We start from the raw sequence: 19,524 nt of genomic DNA, 5'->3' as shown, positions 1-19,524 counted from the left end.
GCAGAAATTTGAAAGAATACTATCTTATGAAGAACTTTAATCTGATTTTGACTTCAAAAGTGTGTCTGTGTGTTTTGAAATACAGTATAAAAAAAAAGGTACAATTCTGTGACTGCGGTGGTACCGGTACAAAAGCTGAAAGGTACATCTTTGTACCTTATTTACCCCTAAATAGTACATATTACTACCTTAAATGTAAATATTAGTACTTTAAAAGTACATATTAGTAACTGAAGTGTACATATTAATATCTTTTGAAAGGGTACGGTTTTGTACCTTTTTTGGGTGTAGGATAACATAACGCACTATTTAGAAAGACAAAGAGAAAGGAGCTTTAAGAAAGGCTATCTGATGCAGACGGAAGGCCGTTGGTGAGATAAATGATGTGTGACACTGAAATGGGGTAAATCGTGCTGAAGAGTAGTACTGAAGTAAAACCAAAGGCATGTTACCACAGACACATGAGCGTAGAGCTGCGCAAATCACGTTGCAGTTTCCTGTCCTGTGTGTATGACAAGAGTGTGTTTAGAAGAAAATGTCAGTGTAGCTCTGAGACCCTGAACAGAACACACACGCATCTCATCACAACTGTAAGTATTGTTCTGTTACTATGACAAACACAAACCATGCTGCTTTTGGTTATTGGCCAGTCTGCATGTCTGCCATGTGTTTTCTCATATAAAAAGCCAAAAGTATTTTGTCTTCAGCTAAATGTCTGACACAATTGATGAGCTATAAAATATTCCAAATAAAATGAGAGTGGTGGAGATGTGTTTGTTAGTTAATGATATTCACAAGCAACTTTTGATCATTACACTCATATGATCCTATATACTGTTTTAATTGTAGTGTGAAGTTTTGCTCAAACGTTTCGGATGCCGATCTTACGTTTCTGGTGTGCTGTTTGTAGTAATCATAGTATTGAATGATCAAATGTTCAATAATCATAGCATGAATAACCATTCGAAGAGACATTTTCAGGAGTACTGTTATTTACATACAAGTATTTGAGGTTGTTTTTCAGATATTTTATTGCAAAATTATATGCTTTGAGTAATGTTTTTGTGTTTGGTAATGAGTGTTATTACATCTTATTACTCTTATTGCTGTAGCCATGAAACATTTGAAAGTGTTAGCCTTCATAATGCAGAATAGAATATTAACAAATATTAGGTGTTTTATTATTGTGTTTAAGTCTATCTGTTCAGTAGGCCAAGGCCTCAGTATGAACCGTTAATTGAATTTTCAAAATGATTTGTTGTTGACAAGGTAGACTCTTGTAAACGGGATGAAGATTAAGTCAAAAATATTGTTAAGTATTGTTCAATTTTAGTGTTTTGTAGTTTTGTGTGATAAGCTGAATGTTTTGGAAGTTTCAACAGTTTTGTGATACGTTAAATGTTCACACGGTTACACTGAATCAGTCAAATTGGATACATTTTCTATTTGCATTTTTGTATTCATGGCATTTAATTTAATTCATATTAGGTCACTGAGATATAGATATAAAAGTTAAAAAATGTGTACATTTAAGTAATGTAAACAAGTAGCAAATTTTCTAATCCTACATAAAACATAATTCACAAAATTAGACGATTTTTACATTTATACTGGAAAAAGTATTTTCATGTTTAAGTCACTAGTATATATCGCATATGAATATATTGGTTCAAAAAATTGCAGGTACGGAATGTTGATCTTTCCTTATTATTAGTTTGATAGACTCTGTGCAGGAAACAAAAACTGAGGACAGCTTTTTCACTTAACAGCGATTCATTTATTTTAACAGACAACATCCTCATCCTCCACCAAGTTTTATTAATGAAAATCAATCCACATTAATTGCAGTTTATCCATTTTTTTTCTATCCAGTGCCCTCAAAAGTCAGACTTAAAAACTCATGTCATTGCATTAGATATAATATCAAATACAATATTAAAAATATCAAAGCAAGTGCGAACAAAATGCTGCTAGAACTTTGCTCTTTAACTATCTCTTCTGATTTATGCATGACATGGTGTTAGTAACGGCAAGGTCATAGGTTTGATTCCTAGGAGAACCTGATCAAATGCAACCGAATGCAATACAAGTTGATTTGGATGTCATATGCATACACTAAAAACTGGCTTTAAGATGTTGTTTAGTGGCTGTATGAATTTCACCTTAAGGTTACACAGGTGTCTTAACAGATGAATCCACAGGTGTAGCTCATCACATTAACTCGTCTGACAACCCAAAAGTATCTAAATACTTCTAGTCTTCATTTGAACAGTAAATCTATTGTATTATTATTTAATATAACTCATCAAATAGTTTGCTTGAAAATTGTCCTATTGAAACAACAACAATGCCAATTAAATGTGATATTTTGTTATCTAATGCAATGATTTTCATATGTTTATGTGTGGCTTAGGTGTCCAAATACATTCTGAGGCTGCTTTATGAAAAATAAAAACGGATGCCCGATTTAAAAAAAACAACTGTGCGTCTTCATCAGACATTACCGTCTTCTGTTGAAGATCTGGTTTTGTTCTGATTTCATAACAAATAAAACATGGAAGAGATGTAGGTCTGCTATCCCTCGCAACCACATTGATTAAAAAAAAAAATTTCATCAAAAAGAGTTCATCTTTGTAACACATCGCATCCCCCATGTGAATAAAACTTGCGAAAATATGCAAGCATGTGAAAGATGTCACATAGGCATTCTATTTGTCAGGATATACTATTGTACTCGCAAATGTCTGGGTATGGTTATCTTCTATGCTTTCTATGACATGCTAATTTTATTCTGAAAATATCATTATCATTCCAGCATGACTAACTTTACAGAAGTCTACTGACCTTAAGAAACAAAACAACTGTGTTTTGAACATGTAGTGGAGACAACTAAACCGTAGAAGCTTTATTACATTTTTGTCTCGTTCTGTCATGGCATGAAAAAAATCAATTTACATGCAAATCATCAAAAACTGCTTCCCAAAATTCAACCTATCAAGAGTACCTTTGACCTCAGTTAATGCTGCACAGTGAAATCATTGACATATATTTTTAATAATCACCACTTTATTTTAAGGTGACATTGTTACAATGTAATTACACAAGCAAGTATTGAATAATACTAATTAACTATACTTACTATATAGGGTTAGGTTTGGGGTTTGGTTTAGGGTTAGTTGCGTGTAATTATGCATCATTTACTTTTATTACTATATATGTAACAAGGTTAATAACGTTACCTTAAAATAAAGTGGTACCTCATCTTATGTTTTTAGTTATTGTAGATTCAGCAGTATTAATGATGACAATGTAAAACAACAGATTAAAAGAGTGGATTTGGTCTCCGGCCGTTTGCTGTCTAATGCAGTGGCCTGTAGTTGCGGAACGGCTCTTGTTCAGTGATAGAAACATTTGTGGCACAGACACAAAATGCTTCTAGATACAAAATTATCAGAGATAATGAAAAATATTCTGGATCAAAATGATTAAATGAGCACAATCATAAAATAAAATGTAATATCAGCTGTTTGCACACAACTTGTGTATATCAAATGCCTTACAATGGGTAATATAATGTATTATGCACGAGAACAGCAGTATTAATGATGACAATGTAAAACAACAGATTAAAAGAGTGGATTTGGTCTCCGGCCGTTTGCTGTCTAATGCAGTGGCCTGTAGTTGCGGAACGGCTCTTGTTCAGTGATAGAAACATTTGTAGCACAGACACAAAATGCTTCTAGATACAAAATTATCAGAGATAATGAAAAAAATTCTGGATCAAAATGATTAAATGAGCTCAATCATAAAATAAAATGTAATATCAGCTGTTTGCACACAACTTGTGTATATCAAATGCCTTACAATGGGTAATATAATGTATTATGCACGAGACATACACAGATTCAGTTTCTCAGGCAAGGATTTGTTTGGCCGTTGTCGAGATCTTTTGTTATCATGCTTTTCTGCCTATCTGGCCAATAACATAATATTGTGCTCAATATAATACATTACGTTTAAGATTATCCGTATAGCACAGAAACAGAAAGTACAGTATGTTGTTTATCAGTTTTAAAAAACTTTTAATGCAATAAGCCATTAGCCAAATACATACATACATATATACATACACAAAGTAAAATTTTGTGCATACATGCATTTACCTTATGCATTTGAATGACATACATATGCAATATGACATACACGTATAATAATTTTTAATATAGAGGCACTATTGCATTAACGTTCCAGTCATTAGATGTTTATACTGAAAATTGAAGGAATCAATGTGAATCAGTTGGACAAACTATGTGGAACAGGCCTTTAACTCCACAAGAGTGTAACATGTTTAGAGTATTTATTTCATTAAAATTGACAGAACTTTGAATTAATACCTTCTCATTACGTTGTTTCAGTAGCTGAAAATGTAGTTATTTTGTGTTATCAATATAATGAATGTCATGATTGATTGACAATATTTTATGTACTCTTAAATAAAGTCACGGGACAACAACATGATCTCTTGATCTTCTGAGAATTCATTCTGGCAAAAAACATCCTCCCCTGACTGTAAATAATGAAAAATAAGCCAGTAATAGTCTTGAAATCATTAAGTCAAGAGAATAAGATATAAACAGCAAACCAAGTGAGAAAATTAAGAGCAAAATGTAGTGCATTGTCAAGCACAGAACACGTGTTTCACAGATTCTGCATCGCTGAATGTGGAATTGAAATAAAACATATTGTAAATGTGTTTTAATAGTCAAGAAAACAGGTGGTTTTCGGGTGATTCTGTGTTACATCACAATGGGCCAAAAATTTAAAAAGGGACCCCCTTTATTTTTATTGCTGCAGTACTTGACAATGATTGTGAAATGGTGACTTTAACAAGTCCGAAAATAGAGTGCATCTGTGATTGATTTTGGTGTTTGTGTGCTGCTGTTATGAAGGAGGGAGTGATTTTCATAATGAGAGCAGGATTCCCTCTTTCACAAAGTGTGTCATACAGACATTTTTCTCTATTTCTCATCCTCTCACTTCAGCTTTGTCCCACACACATACCACACATTTGGTGAGAGGGTTTTCCTACCTGACCCTTAGTTTTATTATGGAACAGAAAAGGCCATTCATTAGAAAGAAATCAGCAAATGTGGCTTTATGCATGACTGCTGTTATGGATGAGGCATTTAACAAGTCCTAGTTAGTACGTTTTCGAAAATTATATATTCTTTTGAAAGTTATATTAAGTAATATTTTTAAACTCCTCTCAGTTTGTCACACTCAGGATGTCTAGTCATTTGTTCAACTTAAAATATAAACAACCATCATCATGTCCAAATGTGAATTGTAAAAAACAAAACAAAAATTCATTCAGAGGAACAAACTCCACGTGAAAATGAGATCACATAAATATAGGAAATTACACTGCAAATGAGTATGACCCTTTTTATAAGCATTTCTGTGAAAATACATCAATAAATAAGGGCAGATTTCAGCAGAAAAAACACAACGTGCAAGAAATACAATGACGTGAACATAATTACGCAATGGAACAGAATCACCATCTGTACCATGAGGTTTCGAAATTTGCCATCTAAAATATGATCTAATCTTCTGTACATTAAGCTAAAAATACACATTTTCGTAAGCATCAGACTAAATGTCAGTAATCTCTCTTTCTCTTAACATCTCTTTCCACTGACATTTAGCCGTGCTTGCATTTCAAACCTACAGGACTTCATTAAATGGAGGAGGTTTGTAACTGAAAACTCAAGAACGAAAGAGACAAATGCAATTTGTCTTTCTATGTAATTTCCACTCACTTTTCCAAAACACTTCGTTCACCATGTGAAACTCTTACTCTAGAAAACCAAAAGCAATGGCATCCATCTTAGCCCTCTTCAGCGTTCTGCACACCTCAGACTTCTTCAACATTTCCTACGGCCCACAGTCTAAGCAGATGTGTGAGTGTGAATCATTGAAAGTTTCTGAGGATTCTGATCTGTTAGAGGGATCCCCTCTGGGTCACATAACCATAGCGAAGCTCTCACAATATATGCGTACAGTTCTCGCAGTTTTAGCAGACCAAACGAAGACTGTAGATAAAATGAGAGCAAAGAAGAAAACTGCAGATTATTCTCCCCAAAAATACCTTGACACAAGTTATGTGTGGGAGACGAAAACAATATCAGTCCTCGGTTCTTCAGACGAGTACACACAGAAATGACTTGCTGAAGGGGAAACACGTAACGAAAACCTGTATGGGACATATTGAAATAAATCGCCCACTTTTCCTGCTTGCTTTCTTTCTCTCTTTCAGTAATGATTATGTTGGTGTCTCAACACCTTTTCAGTCTATGTGAGTAATGAGGGATCCCTCTAAAATGGGTCTTTCCTTTCAGCTCTGAGAGAAAAAGGATAAATACTTAGATAGATAGACAGATAGATGTTAATAGTGATATAAAGAACTGTGTGAAGCTAAAGGTATTTTTTGAAGAAGACGAACAGAGCACGGCAGGAAGAGAAAGAATGACAGAGGGGTGAAACCTCAGACACAGATGTGAGGCAGGCAACGTGTTTGTTTCAACCTTCATGTGGTTCCCCTTAGCAAACCACTCCTGTCCTACTGCGCTGAAATATACTCTAGAGTACCTGTCGCTCTCTCGCGCTTTTCTTTAATGTAGTTATTCTTCTACAGCAGGATGCTTTATTCAACCTTAAACCTGTTACAGTTTTACATACTGACGGCATTGGAGAATCCACAAAGAACTTTTTTGGGGTCTTAACAAAACCAGGCAAAATCAGTGAGCTGGTGCTTAGACCTGAAGAACTCATAATGTGAGATGATGAGTTTCTGCAGTTCCAAAGAATTTAGCCCCCCCAAAAAATAAACAAATAAAATGGTTGGTTCTCGTTAAGAATGGCGTTCTTTGCCGAACACAATATGCTGCAAAGAATGACTGAAGTATCTTCATTTTTAAGAGTGCAGCTTGTTTAGATAAGTGTGTATTACGACTTGTGCATTGCTTATGGGTTCCTAAATCCTCTGTAACGCAAATTTAACACAACAACCAGAATAAGACTTATAAGTCAATACGTTTACACTTATGAGGCATTTGATTTGTTGAGTGGCAAATAATAAATGTAAACAGTGAGCAGCACTAAAGAGAAGTATTGTGCAGAAAGATGCTGACTTGACTCGAAACTAAAACAGAACTACCATAAGAATTTTTCTTCAATGCCTTAAAAAAAAAAACCCCAAAAAACATAGTTCTCTTTTACAAAAAATCACTTGGTTGACCATTGCATTCCATAAGCTTTCATTTCAGTCTATGTTTCATTTGTTTTCCTCTATGGAACCGCATTGGTTCAAATCAGTTCATCTTATAGCAGAAGTGATACATTACAGAGAAAGTATCTTCTTTCAGGTTTTAAAAAAACAGGCAAGTTAACCTATTGGATTTGTCAATTTTTAGAGGAAGTTGAGTTGTGATAATTTACTGCATTTTAATAATATCAGAAACAGCAATCTTCAGCTTGCAGATCTATATTTGGAAATGCATTTAATCATCATTTGCCTCATAATTGCATATTACATAAGTGCATAAGTGCATTAAATGATAATAATTGCATTCAAAGGATTTACACTCAACAAGATCACGAGTCGCATTTGCACTTTCATATCTTTTTCAAATACTGTTCCTCTTTTCTGTTTTTCAGGCATTTTTTAAATGCTCGGAAAAATAACAGATTGAGAAAATCTTTCTTGCAATTTACAGTACTGGACATCTTTGAATTTTATTGAAATTCTCTGTAAAATCAAATTTATCTATGGACGTACAGTTATCCACAGATTATATGCTGATTTAGCACACTGAGGTCGTTTGTAAAGGTTACAAAGATTCACATTCTTATACAAATTGCAGTGAATTATCTATTCATAGTGCAGGCGTAATATGTTGTAACATTCCACTCATATTTGCTCAAGACATATACGCACTCGGGGATTCAGATGAAGGTTGATATTAGAATGAAGCATCTCTTTGGATCTCTTTAAACAAATAATAGATTTAAAAAATGCATAATTGTAAGGACAATTAAAAATAAAATAACTAAAAAAAAAAACAGTAATAGAAAGAAATGTTTTAAAGAGTTTATTCTGTTGGACTTTTTGGAGTTTATTCTTAATAAAAAAGTGTTTTTAAATGGAGTAGACTAGGTTATTATAAAAAATTATCAATAGCTGCGTAGCAATGCTCATGGTTACTAATAGGACACTGATATTTTAAAAAAGTATATAGACAAGATAAAGTCAGTTATACAATAATGTGGCAAACAAACAATGAAAAAAAAAGAAAAAAAAAAAAAAACCTGGACAAGCTTAACAAAAAATTACACAAAAACTAGCAGTTCAAAATAAAGTAAAATAAACAATATTTCAGAGAACACGTTGTTCTTTACATGATAATCAAATACATCCGTTACGTACTACAGCCCAGAAAAACCTACTCAGAAAAAAACTTTTTTTGAGCGTAACACAGCGATGTCTAATTTTTTTAATTTATCATAGGAAAACATTCCAGTTTTATTCATTAATTTTATTTAATGATTGTCATTGAAACTTTTCCCACATGGATCTGACTGTAAAATTCTCTGTTATTATAAATTTATTATGAATTTTTAAATTGGTCTAACAATAATGTTTTGGAGGGAGAAATAATGTGGTTAGAAAAAATAATTATAATAAACATTTACAAGTGACAACTCGTTTGACAACTCAAGATATTCAGTGGAAATATGTATAGCCAATTTTTTATTTTTATTTTTTATTAAAAATCTACTTAATTCAACAGCCTCATGTCAATAACCGGACGTCTTCTTTTACCTCTCAGGCCAATCAGACAGAGGGGAGGCGTCAACAGAATTTAAATAGAAATATTTTGGCCTGTAAGTGAACACATCCGCTGCACAACTTTGAAGAGGAACGATAAAGAATTTTGCTCATAAGGTGAGTATATTTATCTACACATGGCAACGTTAATTACTTTTTATTATGGATGATTTCATTTAATCTGTTTTTATGTCTTCACAAGATCAGAATAGGGATATGTAGCATACAGAATATATTGTACATTGCTGAAAACTTGTTTCATGTTAAAGTTTCAAACAGAAACTTGAAAACCTTCCAATACACAATATATAACATTAGACATCAAATGTACGGGATGTAAAACAGAAGTATACTCAGTGCATGCGATGCTGAGAGTAGCTGTGAAAATGATCAGAAGGACTGTCTTCAGCTGTTATAACATGAACAATTAATCACATATGGGACATTAGAACATGAATGTTTCTATTTCCACTGTGTTTAGTTTTAACTAAACTTTAAAATAGTTTGGAATTTCATCAGAATAATTTCTCTTAATCTCTAAGATTCATAAAAAAAATAAAATAAAAAAAAACAGACATGAATGAAAATGAACATGCTTAATCTATCAAGTCCATTAGTTTGTTTTTTCTAATAGTTTTGCAAGCATTTAGAAATTGAAGTTCTTGGCTTTACTAATGTTCCCCTCCCTTCTCCTCCATGTCTGTGCGTCTGTTTGCTGTTTAACCTCCATCCTGACCACAGCCCTGATCATCTGTCTTTCTGGGTTACTTGTTCAGGTGCAGTCTCTGGCTGCCTTTATCTCTACATCTATCGTTGCGTTTCTTAGTGTGCAGCTCCTTCCTCTGTTTCTGTTTCTCATTCTTCACAAACTTTTCTCTCATTTCTAACACATTTCTGTGCTCCACTGGAGACTTAAAACTCACAAGGTTACAATTGAGACATTTTTGTAATAGATGGGAACAAAATCAAGGCAATTCTGAATTCATTCTGAATCAGAGCAATAAAAATATTTAGATCTAACATACAAATGGCTGAAATTATTATAATTGTATGTCTCAACTAATGGTTTTACATTTATTTTTATTGATTTAGTGGCTTACATTCACGGGATGCAACCACTGGTCACTGGGTGATACTGATTCTATTTAGCCGTTGATAACGTGTCTGCAAATCTGTTTTTGAAAATGGCACTTTTTCATACTGAAATTCACCACTTTAAATTCAGCCAAATAATAGCCTGTACCACGAGGCCAACGTAAATATTTAGTACCACACTCTGCATGAAAATGTATATTCCCTATGGCTAATTACGCATTATTGTGGATTTTATGTTGTTGGATTTTTAGAACTTTTAATAAAAATTTTACTAGCCTGAACAGAAAGTCACAAACTGTTCTACGAAGCATACTTTTGCGTACTATATTGCTGCAAATTATGCTGCAGAAGTTGTATTTACTAAACATACTTAGCCTACTATAAAAAAACACATTTGTCACAAAAAAGAGCTGTTATTTATCAATAATATGTGTGTAGCACAGCATAGCTAGATCTTGTTTTATTTTATATAGAAATTCAATGATTCATTCTACAAATCTTGAGCCACTTTTTTTTGGGTGGTTTTCAGTGGTGAACAGGCAAAAGTAAAAAAATATATACAAAATCATTTTAAGACTAAAATCACTAAATATTAAAGTTGGAAATGGAACGATATATTTGCCTGTATATGATTATTTCTAAGGATTTTCTTAAATGTGCATTTAAGTTTGAGCATAATTTACATTTATTCCTTTGTCAGACAATTTATCCTAAGTGACTTTCGTTGCATTTAAGTATATTTTTACATTTCATACATTTCTTGGTAATCAAACCCAAGACCTTGGTGTTACTAGTTTAGGATCAAAAGGGTTTACAGAGCGTAACAAATAAATTAGGTGTCTGCATTTTTCTAGTGTGAAGTGTCAATCTCTTCAAAAGAAGTAACAAGAAAGATTTGTGTGAATCACATGCAAAGAGAAAAAAGGCAAGATCAGATATAATAGGCATAACACACACCACACTCCACACTCCAAGCTCAGCGACACCACCAGCAGTGCCATGTGGTGTTCTTTTTTCTGTGTGTAAGCGTGGAGAGATCCGCCTTTCGTGGAACAAGGGAGGAAGAGAGGGGGTGATATGGAGGAGGAGGAGGTGAAGAGGTGAAAACGAGAGGGATAAGAATCTACTCCCTGTACAATCTCAGCCCACCACAGACACACCTCTAGCTGTCTTTTTCTCACTGTCTTTCTAGCTGTTGTTCTTTCATGTTTCTACACTGGCACTCGTCTACCTTTATGTCTGTAACCCGTAGCCCACCACAAAGTTTCCGTCTCCCCCTCACTATCTGGCACTCTTACAGTTTCTCTCAATCAAAAAAAATCTGAGCCCACCACAAGCCCCTTCCTTCCTCTGTATTTTTATGCTCTTGGTGACAAATTTTCTATGGCTATGTCTCACAGATCCCCTCCATCCTTTCTGGTTCTGCTCTGAGGACAGAATGATGTTGTGCTGGATACTAATATCACTGTTTGTTGGATTTCTTAAAGCGCAAGGTCAGTGACAATCTTAATAGTTGTTATATGGTGAAAAGTGTAAAATGTAGCCTGAATAAGAATTATTTTCTGTCCAATGTGTTTCAAAACCCAGAAGTAATTTACGCACAGGTAGGAGGGACTGTTACCCTACCTAGAGAGAATGTAGTAGCAGGAAATGTTTATGTGAACTGGTACCGCGGGAACGACGAATCCATAACTATCAGCAGGAATCCTCAGGGGGGAATCCAAAGGGGTGAGATGCATGATTTTGAGTTTATGCATTTTCTCTCTATAGTAATAATCAGGCTATCATGTTTAATATAACTGCACATGTATGTTGGTCTTCTCTAGGTAAAGAAACGAAGACACACGCCGATCTGTTGCTAGATTTCTCTCTTAAAATCTCACCAGTACAGGAATCAGATTTTGAAATTTGGCGCTGTGAACAACATGTATTATCAAAAAAATTTGAAAAGTTCTACAAACTGTACCATGGTAAGTGAGAGAGTGTGTACAGAGAGAGTGTGTGTGTGTGTGAGAAACTACAAGTAGAAAAATTATCCACATTTTTTAGTCACATCATCACTTAAAGGGACAGATCACCCAAAAATATGTCACCCTCATGTCACTCTTTCTTCTGTGGAGCACAAACGAATATATTTTGAAGAATGTTTTGAACTGTTTTTGTCCATACAGTGAAAGTCACTGGGGTCCAGAAACAGCATTGGACCATATCGACTTTCATGGTATTGGCATATATGGTATACATGGTATATACAGTATATATATTTCAAAATATATTTTGTGTTCAGCAGAAGAAAGTCAGACTAGTTTGAATAAATGACAGATCTTTACTTTTAGGGTGAACTATCCTGTTAAGTGCTATCATTTAAAGACACAATGTAAGTTTTCGCCACTAGAGGGTGCCTATTTAAAACAAACAAAGAAACAAAGGCGTAGTTTGATGACGCCGTGACTGAGTGTGGAATTAAGAGAGTTGTCGTCTTTATCCCCACAGCCGAAGCAATCCGATGGGACTCGGGCAGAAATCATGTTCATGAATGAGCTAATGATTTATTAACGTAGTAGAATGAAGCAGGGTGAGGCTGAAAGCCATTGAAGTGAAACGAGGCCGCTGAACGAGCATGACACACGGCTCGAAAGCAGCAGAGCTTTTATTATGCCACAGTCGACCACTTCCACTCCTTCTGGTCGTGCGTATGTGGGGGGGAAAAGCAGCGCTGTTTTATCATACTAGATACATTTGAAAGTTCTGTTATAATGCTACTCTGTGCGGTCGTCACCTGTCTAATAAAACGCATAACATATTAAAGCGTCTTTGGTGTTTCCATGTTTTCTACAAAACAAAACCGGAAATCGAGGGTGTATGACGTCATTGGCAGGCGACACATTTTACCAAGTACAACATGTTCCTGGATCAACATCTTTTGTTGATCCTGGATCAACATAACGGTCCAAAAATATAGACTTAACCCAATCCCTACCCATAATTTATTCCTAAAATCAGTGTGAAATGATAGCTGATTAACAAGGGTGTAGAAGCACCTAACCCTGATCGTAAGCCTAAAACAGATATTTCCTGAAAGGTTTTCCCTCAATTCTGATTGGTTGATAGGAATGTTGTTCCAGGATCAACAAGGAACATGTTGTACTTGGTGAAATCATGATCCCCCACAATGACACTATGGAAACGGTCCGTGTCACTAGTTAAAATTGCTTATTTCTCTGGAATTCAACATTCTTCGAAACATTTGGGATAATGTAAGTACACAAGTCAGCAAAATATATAACACTGTTCTAGTAGTTTTTGTATATTTTAATAAAAAAATCTTACATATTGTGCCTTTAATTTCCCCAAAATTAAGGTGAGAATTAAAATGAGTATTTCTATCAGTTCATTTTTCAAATATGAGGAAATGACACTCTTAAAAATAAAGGTGCTTCAAAAGGTTCTTCAAGCGATGCCATAGAAGAACCATTTTTGGTTCCACAAAGAACCATTCAGTCAAAGGTTCTTTAAAGAACCATCTCTTTCTTACCTTTTTGTAATCTGAAGAACCTTCTTTCACCACAAAGAACCTTTTGTGAAACAGAAAGGTTCTTCAGATGTTAAAGGTTCTTTATGGAACCATTTAGACAAAAAGGTTGTTCTATGGCATCGTGAAGCACCTTTATTTTTAAGAGTGTACACCTACTGTTGAGCTCGATTCAGGATGTGAACACAGAAGTAAACTTCCCCCCTTTGTCATTCGGCTGAACTGCAAAGACAAACAAACAAACAAACAAAAAAAGTATGACAAATGAATCTATTCATTTAAACTACAATCATCTATCTCCATGTTACTCACATCAGGCAATGAATTAATCATGTGTAATATGTCCACTACAATTATATTAACTGCACTGCATATTTGGCAGTATGAACAGAATTAAATCAGTTAATCCAGTTACACACACACACTCTTTGACATTATTGATAATTTGTGGTGTAGGCTATAACTTTTACATGATAAGATTCCTGTAATGTTGTCGTATTCCACCTTTCAACATTTTTTCCTCTTTTTCAGTCACTATACCCAAAGTGCCTGCTGTGATTGCCGGCGACTCTCTGTCTCTGGAATGTAAAATGGACTCTAGTCCAGTTAAACCCATAGTAACATGGATTCCACCTGAAAACTCAGACTGCAATCTAAGGAATCGTTACGGCGAGAAAACTGAAGTCAAAGGTGTGTTTAGATGTCATAGTGGTGTTTGGACATGCAAGTTGGAGTATGGTACAAGGAAAACCGAAGCAACAACAACTGTTTCTGTAATAGGTGAGATTATTGTGTTATTAAACTCCTTCACTCTCTCTTTCCCAATGTATCTATCCATTTACTTGAGTTTGCTCATTCTTAGAGTTGCTTACAAAGCAATAAAGAATATACTGTACCCTTATCAAAAACTAGTATACTTCAAGTTTATTTTAGAAAGTATACTTAAGTAAAGTTCAAGTATATTTTTAAGTATACTTTATGTAGTAAGTATACAAATATCAGTGTACTAGTAGTATACTTGTAAGTGTACTATTTCAATACTCCTTGGGACTAAATTGGCCAACTTTCTAGTATATAAATGTATACTTTTAAGTATACTTTAAGTATAACAGTAGTAAACTTTGAGTACACAACTAGTTTACATCAAAATTTTTAGCTTGAACTGCAACTATACTAAAAGTGAACTTATATGAATACTGATAGTTTTCTAATTAAATACTTGTTGTAGCATTTTTAGTACACTTTAAAGTATAGTCTCAGTAAACTACTAGTTTAGTAGATTTATACTGCAAGTATACTTGTAAGTTGAACATCCCAAAAGCTTGACAGTCATTATTACCTCTTCATTGGTCGACATTTTATTCCATAACGTTACACAGTTTTGATGCTGTTTTATGTCTGATGATCGTGTTAGATTACATGTGGAAGCATCTTTTGTTTCGGTTTCTTCTTCACTTGTGTTTTTTGGAAATTCTGTACAGAAGATGTGTACTAGCGCCCCTTACAGTATAACAATGAAAACACAGATTCTAGGAGCACAATTATAGCTAAAATTGATTTAGACTTTTTCTAAGTATAAGTCAAGTATACTTAAATGTCATTTTAAGTATATTTCTGAGAAGTACATAAAGCCCATTTCTGAGAAGTACATAAAAAGTAGACTAAAAGTATACTTTCCTATTTTAAGTTTAAAAGAAGTATACTAATAGCACACTTGAATAAACATATTTTTCGTAAGGGTATGTCTACAATTCACAAAAAACATACACAATGATTACAGTCAGGATCTATAAGGGGAAGAACGAATGAATGAGAGAGCACTGATAAAACCTTTTTTAATCTCATTCTTTTTTCTTTTTTTGTAAGGATAACCCCCGCCTAAATATAAGTATATAATATGCAAATATAATTGCTACAATTTATATAGACTACTTCATTAAATAATTCAAATTAATTTTGAAAGAAAGAAAGATTTTTTCTTTCTTTTTTATTATTATTATTTTCTTTGCACAACAACAACTATGTTTCCTTTGTTTTTATTCCTTTTCCTCCAGACCTCTCCCCTTCTCCAGAAACCATTTATACCTCGTCCTCTAAAGTCGACATTCCTTGTTCTTTGTCTTCTAACATTCCCTGGTCCATCTTGAAAGAAACTGGTCTCAGGGGTGGTAACTGGAGCTTCAGTCCTCTCAGCGACCCGAAGTTAACACAATCTCTCCTCAGCCTTAGTTTTGATCCAGTGGTCAGATGGAACGACACACAGCGCTCAGACGGTACTGTCAAGGACAAGGGAAGAGAGTTGAAAGACCAGGATCTATCGATTAATCTGCCTGTATCAGAGAACATAAGGGGGGTTTACACATGTGATCTGATATTTAGCACCAAGACCCTCAGCAGAAAAGTCCAGGTGGAGGTTCTGAAGAGTAAGTGAAATGACAAGTCTTAGGGGTCTAGTAACTAATGAACTAACTACTAACTTGTCTACTTTCAGTCAGTAGTGTGACCGAACTATAATAATGTAGTTTTCACAATAATGAGCTATGTTTTCCAACAAGTACCCTACCAAATGAAACATTGCTGTTTGTTACTTTGTTACTCGTGCTGTGCTTTGGTTTCCCAAACAAGCGATATTCACCAATCAGACTTTCTTTTCATTACAGTCATGAATATTTACTTATATAAATAGCCATGTGATGCAAACTGTATCATGTAAATTAACAGATAAAAACATATTAGAGTGGTTGACATTTTAGTTTTTTTTTCTCTTTATAATCAAATATTTTATTGAATGATAGGACAATATGTTTAGATCCTACGTGCATTAAAGTGTTGTACTTGTAATCTGTTTAAATTTAACGCCGTTGTCATGACAAATCGAGTCCTTCTTTGAAATTTGGTCTCCATCAAGTGCACTAGAAAAACTAGTAAAAAAAAAAAGTCCAGTAACGGTTGCGAAGATAAAATACCACTAGTATTAGTCTGGTCATGTAATCATATATAAAATAAAAAAATATTTTAAATTAGTCAATTAATACAACTGTTGTCACCTCAGAGAATTATTAAATGTTATTCAAAGTAAAACTTTAAGTGTTCCTTTAAATTATGAGTAACTTGTAGCTTGAAATTGATTCCCCAACAGTGGAATAAAGGACCATGTGATGCAAACTGTATCATGTAAATTAACAGATAAAAACATATTAGAGTGGTTGACATTTTAGTTTTTTTTTTCTCTTTATAATCAAATATTTTATTGAATGATGGGACAATATGTTTAGATCCTACGTGCATTAAAGTGTTGTACTTGTAATCTGTTTAAATTTAACGCCGTTGTCATGACAAATCGAGTCCTTCTTTGAAATTTGGTCTCCATCAAGTGCACTAGAAAAACTAGTAAAAAAAAAAAGTCCAGTAACGGTTGCGAAGATAAAATACCACTAGTATTAGTCTGGTCATGTAATCATATATAAAATAAAAAAATATTTTAAATTAGTCAATTAATACAACTGTTGTCACCTCAGAGAATTATTAAATGTTATTCAAAGTAAAACTTTAAGTGTTCCTTTAAATTATGAGTAACTTGTAGCTTGAAATTGATTCCCCAACAGTGGAACTTGAAATAAGTTGGTTTAAAAAAATTTAATATTTTGCAAATATCACATTTGGCTAACTAATGAAATGTAATCCCATTTACATACAATAGTGTCCAAATACATTTTGTGGTTACTGAATATATGATTATATGAAGATAAATCATCCTTAAAATCATATATATATATTTTTATGTCTCTGTCTCAGTCCCCAGCAGAATCAAAAGGGATTCTACAAGACGTGAGGAATTGATTCCCCAACAGTGGAATAAAGGATTACTGTGCATTAACTGTGGCTTGAAACAGAGAGTGTTTATGTTTTTGAGACTTTTCTTTCTGCACTTACAATGCAAACATCTCTTGCCTTATTTAATCTAAACTCTCTAAATTTCTCCTTCTATTAGTTTCCTCTTCTGGAGGTTCTCGAGTATATGAAGGCCAAAGTGTGAATCTGACATGCACATTAGGACATCACACTACCTCCGGCCTCGAGGTGGAATGGAATTGCTCGTCTTGCTCCGTTTTTTCCGGTCTCAAGCCTCATCCATCTACTTTGTCCATACCTGAAGTGAAAGTGGAGCACAGAGGAAAATGGACGTGTGAACTCTGGAAAGAGGGGAAGAAGCTGACATCTGCTGTGCTATCATTAAAGATTGGTAAGAGAAGTAAAAGACAGAGGGAGAGAGTGATACATGTGCAGTAACAAGTGAGTAAAACTTCTGCTGTCAATAAAATGTTTCACAGAGAAAGCTCCAGTGGACATCTGGCTTTGTGTTGCCATCAGCAGTGGAGTCGTGGTCTTCATCTTGCTCCTTGTGGTCATCATCATATGCATTCGCAGATACAGACAGGTTAATGTTCACTATGATACTCAGTGCAGTTTTATCCAGTTCAGCACACTAGGCCGTCATTTATAAAGTGTTTTAAAGGTGAAAATCAAATGCCTTATACATTTTCTTTCATTCTTCTTAACAGATGATGATGTACAGACGACGCAAAACCAAATTCTGTTGCTGCAAAAAGTGAGTTTGCTGGTTGTTAGAGATGCTGCTTTCAAAATAACACATACAGTTGCCCTAAGATTTATTTAGACACTTAAGCCACACTTAAAATGTATGGATATCATTGACACTTGAACTGACATTTATTTTTTAAATATGGCACAAATACACTTGTTTCAGGAATAAAACATTTGACAAAAAGCAGTTTTAAATGATAAATAGATATACTGTTCAATATTTGGACAATTTTCAGTTGCTGTATGACATGTTCGTTGTGGTTACTCTGAGCTGAACAAGCTGTTTGAACTGACTTGAAATAAGTTGGTTTAAAAAAAATTAATATTTTGCAAATATCACATTTGGCTAACTAATGAAATGTAATCCCATTTACATACAATAGTGTCCAAATACATTTTGTGGTTACTGAATATATGATTATATGAAGATAAATCATCCTTAAAATCATATATATATTTTTTTATGTCTCTGTCTCAGTCCCCAGCAGAATCAAAAGGGATTCTACAAGACGTGAGGATCTTCTGCTTTTCATTTTTATAATTAATGTACAGTTGCCTAAACAAATCCTCCTGTGCCAGAACTGATGGTCTTCATTGTGCAGATGATGCTGGCATTTTTTTAATTATTTTGTCAAATACTCTCATAGACACTTTATATACTTGAACATGCTTGATCGCAAGCTATATTATATGCAACTCAAACAATATGCTGTATCTCTTTTGGTGTATATAACATGATATAATTTGTTTGGAAGATAAATGTGCAAAAAATGTGTTATTTCCTATAACATAGTACAATACAAAATAAAATGTTGCTATTACTCTGTTGCTATTGTAATCTAGGCACAGTGCAATTATTTGTATATTTTTTATTATAATTGCCCAAAGTGCCTCTTTATATTTTTCTATTTTCATCCACTCCTGCTTTACTTACCTCCTTATCTTTTGAATGCTCTTTTACATTTGTAAATGAACTTTTTTTGTATTTGAGAAAAAAAGCAACTAAAAATATTGATAAAAATGAAATCAAAAATACTTGATGAAACAAAACTGTATGATCATTCTCACTCCAAAATGTCATTTAAACCACTAATACAACGCTTGTTCTCATTTGAGCCACTACTGTCTGCAGTCTCATCTTGTTTAATCATGTAGTATATAAACACTTATAGGCCCGTCACACCAAGGACGATAACTGATAAAGACATAGTTCTAAAAATCGTTCTCAATATTAGAGAATAGCAGAGTTCACACCACAGCTATAACGATAAAGGCACAGAGAAACGATATCGTTGGAATCACTTCCAGAACGATTTTTTCCCCAGCTGATGAACGATAAAAAAAACCTTTGACAGCCAATCAGAATCCATCCTGCTAGCACGCAATACAAAATAAAATGTTG

General features: G+C 34.0%; 1 protein-coding gene across 1 annotated transcript; it reads left to right on the top strand.

Annotated features, from left to right (window-relative positions):
* Window positions 1-556: 556 nt before the first annotated feature.
* cd4-1 (CD4-1 molecule) lies at window positions 557-19,095 on the top strand. Its single transcript, XM_016289797.1, has 11 exons — window positions 557-590; window positions 8,892-9,007; window positions 11,386-11,478; window positions 11,573-11,713; window positions 11,812-11,955; window positions 14,049-14,297; window positions 15,572-15,940; window positions 17,509-17,760; window positions 17,849-17,955; window positions 18,080-18,126; window positions 18,601-19,095. Exons 3-11 carry the CDS (start codon window positions 11,424-11,426, stop codon window positions 18,635-18,637), a joined length of 1,401 nt encoding a protein of 466 aa, XP_016145283.1. The 5' UTR covers window positions 557-590; window positions 8,892-9,007; window positions 11,386-11,423; the 3' UTR covers window positions 18,638-19,095.
* Window positions 19,096-19,524: the final 429 nt, after the last annotated feature.

Source organism: Sinocyclocheilus grahami, unplaced genomic scaffold, assembly GCF_001515645.1.
Source record: "Sinocyclocheilus grahami isolate Dianchi unplaced genomic scaffold, SAMN03320097.WGS_v1.1 scaffold251.1, whole genome shotgun sequence".
NCBI lineage: Eukaryota > Metazoa > Chordata > Actinopteri > Cypriniformes > Cyprinidae > Sinocyclocheilus > Sinocyclocheilus grahami.
Note: the sequence above shows the minus strand (reverse complement) of the source record. Positions and strands in the feature narration are given on the sequence as shown.

What these genes read in the sequence shown, in the direction of transcription:
- cd4-1 (XM_016289797.1), top strand. Translation starts at nt 11,424, where the DNA reads ATGATGTTGTGCTGGATACTAATATCACTGTTTGTTGGATTTCTTAAA. An exon ending in TGTGCTATCATTAAAGATTG is followed by an intron (nt 17,761 to 17,848) that starts GTAAGAGAAGTA and finishes AATGTTTCACAG; the next exon opens with AGAAAGCTCCAGTGGACATC. An exon ending in AAATTCTGTTGCTGCAAAAA is followed by an intron (nt 18,127 to 18,600) that starts GTGAGTTTGCTG and finishes TCTCTGTCTCAG; the next exon opens with TCCCCAGCAGAATCAAAAGG.